This window comes from Dermacentor silvarum, chromosome 5 (assembly GCF_013339745.2).
Source record: "Dermacentor silvarum isolate Dsil-2018 chromosome 5, BIME_Dsil_1.4, whole genome shotgun sequence".
Lineage (NCBI taxonomy): Eukaryota > Metazoa > Arthropoda > Arachnida > Ixodida > Ixodidae > Dermacentor > Dermacentor silvarum.
The window spans coordinates 86092808-86108249 of NC_051158.1; the positions used below are offsets into that span (position 1 = coordinate 86092808).

General features: G+C 46.6%; 1 protein-coding gene across 1 annotated transcript; it reads right to left on the minus strand.

Annotated features, from left to right (window-relative positions):
• LOC125945730 (uncharacterized) lies at positions 1–13166 on the minus strand. Its single transcript, XM_049667988.1, has 6 exons — positions 13064–13166; positions 12540–12569; positions 11401–11520; positions 5435–5510; positions 3836–3933; positions 1–215 (listed from the first exon to the last, which is right to left on the minus strand). The coding sequence occupies exons 1-6, from the start codon at positions 13164–13166 to the stop codon at positions 1–3; spliced, it is 642 nt and encodes a 213-aa protein (XP_049523945.1).
• Between the last annotated feature and the right edge of the window lie 2276 nt (positions 13167–15442).

A 15442-nucleotide genomic window follows, 5' to 3' on the forward strand; every position in this document is an offset into this window, starting at 1 on the left:
TTAGCGCGGCCGCCGCTTTTCCGTGGCAATGGTGCGGTAGTCTCCGGCGTGTTGTGCCAATTCCGTTCCAGGTTGTGCGTTCGTAGTCGTATCCGCCACGGTGCCAGCACCGTCATCTGTGAGCAGGTCGGGTCCGCCCTTTGCCACAAACTCCACGGGATCGATGAACACGGCTGGCTCTTCGGGAGTCGGTGTAGGTGCCTTCATCGTGCGATCTGTAATCATGAATACATTTCTACAATTTGGGGTGGTGTAGTGACAACCGTTCAAATACCTGGTCATTTATGTTGTTTTAACGAGACCTTAAATATAGAATTGTACATCTGAAGGATGCGAGAAAAACGTTGTCTTTCTTAATAATCTCGAGTTATTCCTGAGATCAGTCACATAAAAACTTACGTTTCATTATGTAAAATTTTCAATATTCGCCTAAGAGCACAAGTAGTAACTAAATGATATAATGGCTGCTCAAAAACACCCTGTTGAGGTCCTAGCATAACGTTATCTCGCACACACATAGTTGTTTTTTCCGGGATTTGACGAAAACTTGCAAATTCTGAAAGAAAATGACGTCACGGCGCTTCTTCACGCCCAGATGGCAGCACTCTCAATTTTTATTCGGTAGAACCGAACCATCATGCCCATCGTAGCGAAGCCGATGAACATGTTTACATCTGTGTTCAGCACTTGCGTATCACCTATCATTTAGGGCCATGGAGAAAAGTTATCTGCATAACCTAGAAGCACTGGAATAGGCTGGGCGCCTGCAGTAACCGATCGCTTTTGTAGTGGACTTGCGAGCATGGTAGTTTTCAAACATGAGTGACAGCGATGCGAACCAGACCTGCCAAAGCAGTGGTTTTTTTTTCTTATTTCGCGCGTTTTCACAACTTCTAAAAAAGATAAGGAAAGAATATTAAAAAAAAAGCTCGCGTTAAAGATAGCGCCACCGCCACTAGTTCAGCGGGTGTTTCGGAGCACTTAATACAACTTCACTAAAATACGAATTGAAATGTTCTATAATTATACGTAATGAGACTTTAGTCGCACTTAAAAAAAGAAACATAACTGAATAAGACAATGAACATTATTTCTTTAGTAACATTCGTCTAAGCTGCACCTTCTATGTTTAAGAATAGGTTCTCTTTACGTGAACCCCACAGTAGTGTTTCGAACGAAAAGTGACCTAGTAGAAATTTGGGGTGAAGGTTACAAATTAACACAGGCAAGTTGCGAGGCACACCGTAATTGGGCGTCACAGTTTAATGTAAACCCACAAGTTTCCTTGACCTACACCTTAATTTAAACCTAGCCTACTTCATTTCGCTCCCATCTGAATGCAGCCACAGCAGCCGAAAATCAAACCCACGACCTCTGGGTCAGCACGTAGACACACACCACAGTGGTGACTCAGTTGCTATTGCGTGATGCTGCTCAGCACAAGGTGACGGGCTTGATTCCTCAGTTTTGGCGACCTGAGTCGGTGGGGGCCAAATGTAAGAACGCACGTGGTCATAAATTCAGGGGCGCGTTGAAGAACCCCCTGGGTGGTCAAAAGTAATCCGCAGCCTTTCACTAGGGCACCCGTCGTGATTCATTGGTAAATTTGAGGACGTTAAACTCATTATTATAATTAAAATACCATTCACTTAACAATCCCGGAGAGTCGGATGATCGCAAAGCAGCAGCATGAAAAGTTAGTTTTCTTTAGTACCGACCTGAGATCCAGTGAGATTCAGAGCACAAAGTGACGCGAAGAATGTATAGTAATAGTTGTGTTACGGGATAAAAGGAGGTGTCCGAAGCTGCAGACACGACAAGGGTAGACATTGTAATCCCGCTCAAACAAGGCAACAACGAATATAACAAAAGCAGCCAGAAACACATGTCGTAAACTTGTCGTTGTGCAGCGAAGACAATCAGGACATAATTGCCTGTCTAACAAGATGACAGACGTACGAAGTACAACGCCTTTCTTTTAACGTAATTTTTTTAAGGCGCCGTATGAAGAAAAGGTGATTGTACTCCTCTAGCTGGGTTACTCGAAGGAACCGAGATAACTTGTAAAAGAAATCAAAGTGCATACGTGACACTATAAATTCACCGAATATTCTCTGAATATTGTAATTTGTAAATTTGAGCTGGTGGCTTCGCAGCTGCTACTGCCACGAGATGGTTTTATTGTTGCGTTAGGAGCAATAAATAAACATTTCGATCTTACAACAGAATCGACGTCCTTGTGTGGGTAGGCTGACATGTGGCCCGGCGAATACGTCACTACGAAATAATTGTGCGCGTGTGTATGTGTATTATGAGATACGGACTCTTTTCCTGGCATCAGTCAAGTTCCCCGATCCCATCCAAACGCCGTCGCATTCCAGTTATGATGCGACGGGGACCGTGAACCACGTTACCGGACCCATCAGACAGGTTGGCAACCCCACCCTCGTGTGCCGCGCATGAAGCTTTTCTCTCCCCTGTGCGTGACGCTTCCCGAAAGTGTAACGGGATGCCGGCACGGTTCCAGGTAGCTGACCCTAGTCCTGAGCGAAACTTCTTTACCGCTCTGGAATGTCGTTTAAGGCAACCCGTCCCCTTCAGCTGAGCGCTTCCAGGCGAGGAGGCAACGCCGGAGGCAAGTGAACCATAGGACAATGGAGCCCTTGGAGCGTCCCCTTTGACCAAATATGACGACACCTGAGCTGGCTTGACGATTGGCTGAAAATGACGTGACCCCGAGAGACCGAAGGGGTGGAAAGCGAGAGGCAGAGAGAAGACGCGTTCTTCTTACCACGGGCCGCAGCGCCCAAATTGCTGCCGGCCGTCGATGACTTTATTACGGTCGATTACTTTGTGCTAATACTTTAAATAATGTACGGTTGATTAATTTGTGCTAATATTGTAAATAAGGTAGATAAACCTCCATTTCTCCCTAAGTCCACCTCAACTTCCCCCAACTCCCGCACCTAACTGCAAGATCCAATAGTATGTTCACAGCAGTGCTGCCCGGAAATGCAACAATGTTTCTCTCATTAAGATAAAAATTTGTTGCACTTCAGTGGAAGAGCACTGCGGCTTGAAGAGCTGCCATAGGAACCCAAAAATTACTTGATTTCGCAGATACGTTTTGGGTGCTGATGAGCAAATACTCTCCCAGCGTTGCAGCACGAATCACAGGAAAATTAGCGGACGGAGCATATAAGAAACTGCGCTCTTAAGATGTTATTCATTTTCCTAAGCCGAGAAATAAGGAAGGCGCGCTCTGTATTTTATTGCCTTCAAGTTAATTTTACTTTACCATCTGAAAGCAATCTCGCATTGAATAACGAACACATTGAATAACTGCTTAAGTAATAACACGGAGAGTCCTAAAACGGCATGGATTATTAAGTTATTTGGCAAAAGGGGGAAAATTAGAATTATTTTCTTGCATATATAATTGGCAGGTGGCATGCCAATTATTTATACAAGAAAATAATTTTAATTTCCGCCCTTCTGCAAGAAATAAAGTTATCTATAGAGGACGTCATTTCCCCTGACTCAATTTCCATAGCACTGTCCAATTCAGCCATACTGTCAAATTCGCCACTTTGCCAGTTCTGTCGCAGAGCAGGTACTGCGTCTCATTTTAGCTGAAAACGCCAGCATGACGGAATTTCACAGTGCACGAAATGGAACCTTACATAACGGCAATGCCCACTTGACACCGACGAATTCTGGATTGAAGTCATAAGCGTGCCTTTGCTAAGTTCATTATTATAAACATTCTCACAGCCCCAGTTATCTAACGTTATACGGAAGAGATGCACCCAACGCGCGCTAAGCCTATACTCACGGCTGACGACCAGGACGAGCATCAGCGCGAAGAGGCAGGCGGCCGAGGCGGCGCTGAGCACCGTGATCCAAGCGTACGCGCTCAGGAGAGGCCGTGTCCTACACGTGGCATAGAAGTGAGCTCAGTAAAGGTTGTTTCCTGGCTGCACCCTTGTGGCTACAGCAGCTCTGTACTGTTAAGGGATGATTCGAATGCATGGCAGGTGTCCTTGCCCCTGCGCTTCAATAAACGTAGTGTGAGAATTGCCAACGTGAGCCAATCCCTGCTAATCCTCCCATGCTTTCTGGTCGTGATGCATCTCATGGTAACTTTGGACGAGTGAGCGAATACCCAGAGACATTCAGTTTTCACCAGCCTTCTGTGATGCAATTGTCTGTACATGTGTTTGCGTCTACGTTAGGTTTACAGGCGCGTTGACATTACAGGCAATAGGACGCGTCATGGCTCCACTGCAAGAATAGCTGGCCGCCACCTCCAAGGGTTGATGCGAATCCATGATAAGCTGCGTTGTGGGCATGCCTCAATAAATGCACAGCAGCAGTTGTAAACATTAGGCAAGACTGGTAATCTGACAATTCCCTCTATGGTGGCCATGTTGATCCCACTAACTTCGAAGCAGACACGCTTTGTTTAAAGGCTCGCCAGACTCAGTGGCATTGTCAAGTTTGTAGCAGGGTGGTTAACGGTCATGGTGCTTCCAGTGGAAGAGCGACGCAATCAGAACAGAGAAATGAACACAGGAAAAGCTCTGACTAAGAATTGAAAAATTCCACCGACTATTGGCTCAATTAGTAAGCGCTTGACGTTTGAGCTTCTGTCTTGTGTGCTTGCGTCACTGTTGTGCCGCAAGCAATATGCAAGAGGAAGAAAATGCTTGCTCCGGATTGAGGGCATCACAGTAAGGTACAAACAACGAAATAAGAAATTTCACGTTCCCTTCCTCAAGGGTACCTAAGAAAGGGGGCACATTCCCAGAAGTAAATCTCTATGTACCGTTTTGTAGTTATCAACATACCCTTTTCCATCATTTGGCGAACCGTTCTGTGTTTTCAGTGTTCTCATTCTACATTTTGCATTTTTGTATAATTACGGACAAATAAATTGAATCGCGCTATAAAATAAGCTTCGTAATGAACATTAGGGATTTGGTAGCTTGCGGGACTACTGATGCACATTTTGTCGACCGTCTCTATATTAACTAAGTGTTTTCTTAGTAAGAAAGAAACAATCATTCGGTGTTTTTCAGAATGCTCTCTAAAAACAGAATTTCTTGACTGAAACTTCAATCGTGTACTATAATATTAACAGGCATCATTATGAACGCAGGAACCACCAGATAAAATTTTTTTTATCAGCGTTATCCTTTGACCTATTGGAGTAAGCACTCGTTGGTGTTTTAATCGGCACGCGCTGAAGGACGGAAGGACTGCGAAAAAAAAACGCCATGCAGAGGCAAGCGTTGTCGTCAGGAGATAATTGCAGCAAAGAGGACGCCATAAAAAGACAGACATTGTTGTAAAATGTTCTGTCTACGTGCGCGTCGTTTTAGCGACCATTATTGAGGTAAGCAGTCTAAGTTTTCGTGCGCTTGTCACTCACACGGCGGCGCTTGAGTCGTCGTCCGTGTCTGTCAAGGTGCCTTCCGATGAGCTGCTCTTCTCGCCTCGAAGAGAATCTGCGTTACGAAATGAAATGCGGTTACAGGTGACAAGTACATACATACGCATATACAACTGCATGTACATTTACACGCAAAATTGCCGCGCGACTGGACGCTCGAGGCACTTTGCATGTATTCGTGGGCTCCTTTCACGCGTGGAAAAACACGTTTATGTAGCACGTATTGAGCAACAGAAAGCTGTATCGCGAGTTTTTCATGTTGCTTTCCAATTCTCTCATTGACATTTTTCATCTAATTATATCATTTGAGAAGTTACATTATTGTAAAGTTACAAATTAGGACTAATTTTGCAATTAGGCGGAATGCAAGAACAATCTGAGTATCTCCAAGCGACTGCAAACAATATTGCCTTGGTTCTATCCATCTACGTGGTGTTTGGATATTTTTAAATCTTTGTGCATGATAGTTAAGACACCCACATTCATGGGTGTGAACCATTAATTAAATAACTTTGAAGGCGGATCCGTTTCCCAGTGCTTTTTTTGTCGCTGTGTTATCATGCACACTTTTTCCGCGGCAACCATGCCCTACAGTAATAACCAACTAGCCCAAGAACAAGCTTTTCTGAATCACTGTATGGCCATCGCACCTGCACCTGCACATCCGCAGTGCAAAGGAAACTCATTCTTTCTACGGTTGCAGTGCACTGTTGTTTGTTAAGAAGCTGTACGCTAACACGCTCCTCCCAACGCACAAAGATGGCTTGTTCCATTCGCTAAAATTCCTACAGTCTTCATGAACCGCGATGTAGTGCATGCCTCATATTCTACCTCATCTGGTGTGAACACGCCCTTTAGAGGACGTACTCGAACTCTCAAAAATTGCCTGAAAGGGACACTAAACAGCGACAAAATTCAGTTGTATTAGTAAACTATTCATCTACACTACCAAAAAAGCCACTCTTAACGCGAGAAGGTGCTTCTGAAGGCAGGTCACCACCTTCAAAAACGCATTTTTTGAAGGTAGAAAAAGGTTCTTTTTTGAATTAAGCATATTCAAGCTCCCTGTCTATTCAAGAATATTTAGCAAAAATGATCATGTTGTGATCATAAGCCGTTTAATAGTTATGACCATTTTTCCAACACCTCCTACGCGCACCCAAAACCGAAAGTGATGGTTTCTGATTTCAAAGCATCTGCCATCTCGTCATAAATGTCTCTACGCGTATACACATTACGTAATGCTAATTTCTTTAAGTACGTTCTAAAGTTTTATCGAAGCATTTTGTGGGAAATTATGGTTTCGATTTATTTAAAAGAATCCACAAGAGGGCTGCGGGGCGCTACGGCACTCAGTCGTGTACATTGTGCGTGTTTGTCTTAGTTTGCGTTTGCGTCTGTGGTATCTATGCCATCCCTGCTTTTTCGTACGCCATTTCGAGCTCGTGGATTTAGTTTTAGGCCTTCAGGGAGAAAGTTCAAGGAGAAACTCAATGACATATTGCAAAGTCCAGGAGGAAAAGGAATCGTCAACGCAGGGACTGTTGTCGTGTCAGGAAGGCCGCACGTGATCCAACTGGAGACGCAAAAGGGACAGAAAAAAAATGCGTGCTGCAGCTCGCTCAAAAGGAGATTGTGCCGCTGCCATGGAGGGCCCAAGCTATGAGCATATTTTAGACATATTGAATCTTTTTTTTATTAGATGGACATAAGGTTCAGATCTTTAAAGTCATTTTTCTTAAAACAATAATTTTCGCATCCTACCGTTACACGAACAGTGATAACTTTCCTTCTAATAAAGCAGCACCAACGAGGCGACGCGCAGAGCTGCTGCCGGCTCCGCCCGCGTTGCCTAGCCGCGCATGCGCCGAAGCAGTAGCGATGACGTCACCTCGCGTTGCCTAGTAACCACCGTGTCTTTGCGCATAAAATTTTGTGTGATAGTTCTTTATATATGGAACTGTCCATTCAACCAGAATGACTGAAAACGAGCACTAACTTTTTATGTTGTGAGGGAGCGGCGAGGTCCGGCTGCTGGCCGAAACGTAATTAAGGCTCTAGAACCATTAATAACGAACTTTATTATAAGGCATGACGCCTCCAAGAACGCGACTAGACGCGACGAAAGCCAACACGCGCGCCGCACTCTCGCGCACGCTTCTCACGCCTAGGCTTGGCTTCGGGGCTGGCTGTGTGCTGAGGCTGGCAGGTGGCGTTACTAGTCAGAATCGCTTACATCCGGTCCCTCTTTGTTTGACCAAGTCCCTTTGGTCTAGGAAAGAGCACTGCTTGATGTCTTCACTGTGAGAATACTCCTTCAAGCGCTCGGGTGGACGTCCTGGAAGTGGCGATCGCTGTAGGTCTGCTGAACTGTGGTGGGTGATTAAAGCAGTTTTTGTGGTGCACAACACTCACAGTGGCTGCACAACACTCACAGTCATCTTATTTAGGGGCACGTAGTTGACACAAAGGCACTTCTTAGTGCCTCTGCTAACAACTACTGCGGGGAATGCCCAAGGTCCTAAGGCTGGAAGAATGGTGCCTTGGCGAAGGAGTAGGCTTGTCTGGGCCTCAAGAAAACGATGGTCTGCAGCCGAGTACCGGTAGAGAGATGGACTGTATGGCACGGCGTCAGGAAGAAGATCAACTGCATGTTCGACACCTTCGTACGAGTCCAAGTCATCCTCTTCAGGGGCGAATACTTCAGCGTGTTTTGACAAAAATACTAGTAAGTTCCTGTTGTTGAGGCACTGGCCAGTGGCTACCGAGCTGCGCAGCAGGCAGGGATGGGTCAATGTGAACCTCAATATTCGAGGAAGCAGCTCGGTTGGACGCAGAAGAGAGGCCGTAGGTGTTTGAAACATCATTGTCGCAAGATAGTGCCAACCACGGGGGCTCGTCTGGTCCTGGCAGTGGCGACCGCTGTAGGCCTGCTGAGCTGTGGGGCCCATGCACACAGTGACTCAAAGATGACCCTTGGATCATAACAGCATTCGACATCCGTGGCAGCAGTCGTTCATGACATGGCACACTTGTGGCTGTTGGATAATGGGGAATTTCAGTTGGCAGGGGCGGCTGAAACACCAACTGTGCTTGGCTTGAAGAAAACCAGTCTTCACCCAATATAAGTGCCACAGCTTTATTATGGAGGGCGGCTGCTTCGACCAAACCGGTGATAGGTCCAACAGAAATCTTCAAACAGAAGACGCCAGCTGGGGTTTCCGATGTTCCTCCAACGACGACTAGGGGAGGCCTAGTCCAGGGCAGGAGGGGCAAAGAGCTGACCAGGCGACGTGACTCACTTTAGATCCACTGTCTGGAAATGCATCCACTTGGCCAATCCCAGCAATTGCGGCGTCGACAAGGGCACATTGAACCAGTGATCCGTCAAGGGTCTCGGAAGGGCTGCTGTGGAGAGCTGGCGAAAGATGTGTTTTAAACGTTGGAGCAGTAGATCTAGACGGGCACTTAGATGCGACATGTCCCTTTTGACGGCACTGAAAACACACAGCTTCGGCCCAGTTCTGGCCAGAACGGTAGGTAGGAGCACCATGCTTAGCCGAGATAGTGAGGTATCGAGCCTCTCGTTGGTCTGGTGGTAGGGCTGAAATGCGCTGTGGCCGGCCGGTTTTGTCTCACACAGCCGGGGGGTTCGTGTACTCTGTGCTACGTGGGGGTACCTGTGGGCTTGGCGTTGTTAATTTGCCGCTTGGATAACCTGTGCGTGGGGCTCGAAGGAACGAATGGCTTAATGTCTGATCAAGCTGAGTTACAATGCCCATATACGCTGCGACTGTCTCTGGGCGCTACGCTGCAATACAGTGGCCAGGTTCGCGTCGGCGATGCCCTGAAGGACGTACTCTATGCGCTGGTGATCGGTGAGGGTAACTGGGCATCCAGAGATTAGCTTAAACTTCGCCAGAGAGTAGCTCACAAGGTTTTCTCCGTGCGCCTGCACGCGACAAGTAACTGCTTGTTGCCACTGTAGCAAGGTCTGCTTGGCACTGAATTGATCTAGGAACGCTTGTCTGAAGGTTTCCCACGTTGGGCATTGCTGACTTATGACAGCTTCCAATCAGCGGCTGCTCCACGAAGTTTTCCCAGGGCGACGGCGAGTAGGGTTGAATGTTCCCACGAAGCCAAGTTTCGAGTTCGTTCCAACTCTTCAACCCAGTGGGACGCTGAAATGCTGCCGTCTCCACTGTATGTAGGAAGCGATGCGGAGAGGTCTGGAAGGGTAGTGACTTGAACTGGGGCTGCAGCTCGTTGCGACACGCGAAGGAGCTGCTGAAGTAAACCCGTCAGCAACTCGGTAGTTTGGGCTGCATCGAGGCTTGGCGGGAGCGGCGTAACGTTACAACGCTGAGTGGACGCGGCGGAGTCTGGGGAAGGCAAAGGAGTCGTCGCTGGGCGGTTTTGGGTGATGTCGGCGATAAGGCGACTTAATATTTCTTCCTTCGACCCGGTAGGGTCAAGGTTTCGGCGAGCCAACTCTTCACGGAGGTAATCCACTGTAAAGCCTGCGAGATCCGCCGGCGTCGCCTCAATCCAATGCACGCGAGCGGCATGGCGGTTGACAAAACAGCACAAGAGTCACGAGAAACGATAAGGCGAGTAGGGCGAACCGTTTGGGCACTGCAAGCAAGCTACTTCAACGGGCGGGAAGGCATTAGCGTCAACACGACGGTCGGCGAAACACAAAGGGCGAAGGCGCGAAATGGCTAGGACGAAGCGGGCGAGAGGCTGCGTCCGGCGGCAGGAGCTGCACAAAGGAAGGAGCGTTGGCTGGCGAGTCACTTCACGACGCGGGCGAGAGGCAATGTTTCAGGCATGGTTCGGGTCGACTGCGCCAGTTGTGAGGGGCGGCCAGGGCCGGCTGCCGGTCGAAACGTAATTAAGGCTCGAGAATCATTAATAACGAACTTTATTACAAGGCATGGCGCCTCCAAGAACGCGACTAGACGCGACGAAAGCCAACACGCGCACCGCACTCTCGCGCACACATCTCAGGCCTAGACTTGGCTTCGGGGCTGGCTGTGTGCTGAGGCTGGCAGGTGGCGCTACTAGTCAGATCACTTACAATACTATAACCAATTGTGTAAAAACAAACCTGCCGGATATCAACTATATCAGTCTTTTTACGATAACTAACTTTAGCTTAAAGATGTTGTGACTGTTGTGATTAGATGCACAGGTTATTGTTTTCATTACGAACCGGCCAAGTCGCGTTTGAATCGCACCTACCGTTTAGTAGTTATGACTATTGGCGCAACATACATATTTTGGCACGTTTTAATTTATATAATTTTTTGTTTACATTTTTAGCATTTTCATAATTTGAAAGTTTGAAACTAAGCTTTACAAGCCAAAAATATAATTGCAACTTGTGGACTACAGTTGTAATTTTTTTTCTCGAAGGTGGTGACGAGAAAAAACGCGAAAACGGAAGTCGGGTGGTGGTGGCCACACATTTTGAACTTACCGCACAAATTTGCCGTGATGTCGCAGATTGTGACGGCACCTGCTCAGGCCTCGTTAATTTTTTTATCAGCGAACATGTACTACATTTACTCTAAAGACACCAAACCCTTCACTTTGAAAGTTCCTAAATCGTTCACTGAGTCACAACAGCCCATCTACGAATAAATACTTTGAAATTCGTGACGTCAAACTAAAGCACCACCGCTGAGGTGTGCGCGCGAGATAAAAAAAATAAAGAAATTGTAGGTTCGGCTTTCGTTTTAACTTATTACCGCGCAATACCGAAAATAGAGTTTTGGTAGCATACTTGTCAATCTAAATTCATTTCGTGTTTCTATTGAATGAGCCTTCACATATTACACAGAAGAGCATCCGACTGCTTTTGGTTCTGAAAGAGCATGTAAGCGCAGGCGGTGAGTGATTCAGTGGTGTGGTATACATGTGGCCGATAACGGATGACTCACTGGCTGAGCTGTTGTCGGCGAAGTCCGACGGGCGTAGTGGCCTCGTTTTCTCCGTGTACACAATGCGGTAGGGAAACGGGTTGCGGGGCGTCGGAGGTAGGTCCCAATATCCGCTTTCGTCTGTTGGAAGATGAGCATAAACAGTATTCACGCTCAGCTCTTTCACAGCCAGCGTTTTTAGGGGCTCCTTCCCCTCACGCCTAATAACGATGCTGATGCTGATGATTGCGGTGCTAGCTGATACTATTGAGTGAAATAAAAAAGAAAGCTCTCAAAAGTTGCGCCTTGTCACGAGACCTATTCAAATCAATCGATTTATTATTGTCTTGAAAATGTAATCGTGCGTTATTCACAGTCTTACGACAAAATACACAAGATACTGGTTTTATAAAGTGCTGCATTCTTTGTGCTTTAAAATTTGGGGTAGCTGTGCAATGCGTACGAACATGGCTGCGGGGATATATTTCTTAGTATTTGGTCTGTTATATTTTCCAGTAAACATCTGAGCCCGCATTCACAGAAACATATTATTCTATAGTTGATATAAAGAGAAAGTGACAGCCAATCTCAGAGCGGCACACGCTAATAATGAAATTGGTCGGGCAATGGCAAAAAGCACTAAGGAATTACAAGTTTTGTTAATTCGACTCCTGTCGAGGCGTTAAGCCTGCGAACGTGTAAATTTATTCAATCATGGGGTTTACCGTGCTAAAACCCCCATTTGATTTTGAGGCAAGCCGTAGTGGGGGGACTCCAGATTGATTTGGACAACCTGGGGTTCTTTAACGTGCACCCAAATTGAAGTATACGGGCGTTTTCTGCAATTCGCCCCCATTGAAATGCGGCCGCCGTGGCCGGGATTCAATCCCGCAACCTATTGCTTAGCAGCCAAGCACCGTAACTTCTAAGCCCCCACGGCAGGTTGAACAATTTTCACAGGTATATCCATAGTATGGCGCTTCTGATAAACATGGATTACTTGCTATTTCTGAAAGGGCAACAACATCAAAGCACATGAGTGGTTGCGCATTTTTGATCTAATGGATTGCGGCCGCCGCTGACGGGAGTGAAATCCGCGACATCATTCCCAGCAGCAGAACTAGTCGCTGAGCCAACGCGGCCGGACATAATTTACATACCTGGCAAGGGCTTGTCCGGAGAAATGGCTCCTGCATGAAAAAGATAGCACAGCATGTGAATATGCTTAAATATGTGAAGTTTGACCGTGATCAAGCTGAAGACTAAGAAAGATGGACTATGGACAACACATTTTATAAGTAATTGTTGAGATACATCTCCATGAGGTGGGCCTGCACACTTATATTGAGCTTCATTATGACGTTATGCTGCCTGGCAACGCAAGCGCAAAAAAAAGAATATGCCGTGGTACAGAAACACTTTTTCTCGCCCAATCACGAAGAAATAGCTAAAAGGGTAGAACATGCGCCATGAAACCAACACTTGGTTTACGAAAACAATGTACTCTTCGCTAGGCCTGGCGTGACACCAACGAAAATGTGCTTCATGTTTTATAACTGGAGGCATAGTCCCACTGCATGTCCCACTGCATAAAGAGACTGCATGTCACCGGTTCCTGCCAATCGCCAGAGCAGTATCCTGCTCATGGCAAATTGGCTACCGGATCATGCCTGAAGATACAAACCGTGACCAGCTTGCATTTCTTTGTTTCTTCTTTGGGTGAACTGTCGGTCGATCAGCAGGGCTAGGTTGCAGCCAAGCCGCGCTCGTATTTTGACCGAGCACATCTGGCCAGCGACAGGCACTTTCTTTTCCTCCCTATACCCCCTTTCCCCCAGTGCAGGGTAGCAAACCGGACGTGTGTCTGGTTAACCTCCCTGGTTAACCAGACACACGTTTTATATTTCTCTCTCTCTGGGTGAAGCCGCCCCATTGTGCAATCGCGATGAACTGCGTTGGTCGTATGCAAGAACTGGCATGCATGTTGTGTACTTTTCATGGGTGAGTGCAGTTTCAATCCGAAAATTTGATGTCGGCCGATTGCATCCAATTTACTGCCAGACAATTTTATTTTCGGTTGATGGACGGCACCTTGGATGGTTATGAGAACAATGTTTGCAGTGTAATGCTTTCGTAATGTTATTTTAAAATGGTCGCCAAACAGCGAACGCCTCTGCACAAACTGCATGTGAATGAGGTGTGGCAGCGCTCATCTCCTCTGCTTGCCACACAAAAAAAAAAGTCGCAGTTTCGCCCGAAAGGCGAAGCATTGATATCGATACCAAAATATGAGAGAACCACACAAAGTAAGGACCATAGTTTAGTCGGCTGCATCAACTGCAGTAAATTTAGAATAATAGTTTTTAACAAGTATGGTGTCATGTTCGCACAGGGAAACAAAAGCAGCTCTCACTCAGTGAGAGCAAATACTCGCTGTCACAAGGTTGGCATAATCAAGGGCGCGAAGTGAGTGAAGTGAACGCTTCTGCTGCCTCTCGCCTCAACGCGTCTGCTAAACTTGAAATTTCGGGACCACACGCAGTACGCGTGTGGGAAGACAGCGCAGATGCAGCCACGAGTGATCTCGGCTCGCCCATTTATTGCACCAGATTAACTCCAAGATAAGACGGGGGTGGTGTACGCACTCAGCCGCGTGGAACGGCATGCGCAGCCACGGCTGGGATAGCGAAGGAGACCTCGTGTGCTCACCTGCCCTCCTTAGCACGCACTTTATCGTGGTACCGGGCGGTACTTTCGCCTCCAGAACTTGACCCTCTAAAAACTTGGATGAGTTATTTTCTGGTGATACAACTGAAACAAGATTTCCCGGCAGCTATGCCGTACGTGCTACCTCGAGATCGCGTGAGCCGCAAGAGGTAAGCAAAATATGCGCAAATACCGAGAAAGATGAGCAAACGTACGGTGGGTACTGGTGACATAGTAAGTATTTCATTGCAAAGCATTCCTTGGGGTGCTCATCCGAGGGATTTTGTGGTACGTAGGTAAGTATATATGTGTTGCTAGGTCACCGGGGTTTGGGCTGCTTCAATTAAAAGAACAACAAAATGAGCGATGGTGGAGTCAAACCTGTGACCCCCAGAGCAGCATCCCAATGCCTTAACCATACCTTTATGATTGCTTTTCGTTTTTTATTGCGCTAAATCCATGAGTGCATGCTTGTTGATCTCGTGTTTATCTCAGACGACCGAGTCATCTGAGATAACGGTGCGAGATAGCGAGCTACCTGCAAAATGTTTCGCTCCCACAGTGCGTGGGATATGCATAATATTTTTATTCGCTCGAACTATGTGCAGAAATAATTGAGCATTTCATCAGATCAAATAACAAATTATGAATTTGCTCCCTCAAAACTTTCACGAATGTTTTGTCATGCGGTCAACCCGTCATGTTGGTAGTTTGTGTGCGTAAAAATTGACTAATAAACTACACTTACTTTTACTTCGCTTATAGCACTTCTTGAGCAGCACCAGTGAATTCAAACGTTGTTACCACAGTGCCATGACCACAACAGAAGCTGCGCAATATTTTTCTCCCGAATTATAGAACCATGATGCAAGTGCTCCTTACTGGGCCCAGTTTTTCAATGTCTGATTTTATAAGGTATTTCCGGTTTTATGACTGCGATGGAGCGCCACAATGTTCTAATGCTCCCATATTCTATCGATTACCTTTAAGGTGGTGTGCCATTTTATCCATCACAAACATTTCAGAATTCTTTCTTTACAATCGCTTGACAATGAAAGTAATCTCTATGAATTCATAAGATGCAAAATTGGCTGAGTTGGTGAAGCTTCGTGGTAGCTACAGCGCGATATACGCCGACAAAAGGAATAGAAATGGACACAATGCGGCGCTGACTTGCAAGGGTTGGCGCCGTACTGTGTCCTCTCCTATTCATTTTGTCCGCGTCTGTCGCGCTGTAGCTACCATGAATCTCCATGAAGTTCATGAAATGATTGTACGCTCTTAGCAAAAAGTAGCCGAGATTGGGGTTTTCGCGCTCATGTGCTTTGAAAACTTCCTTGTACTAAAAAATTACTCT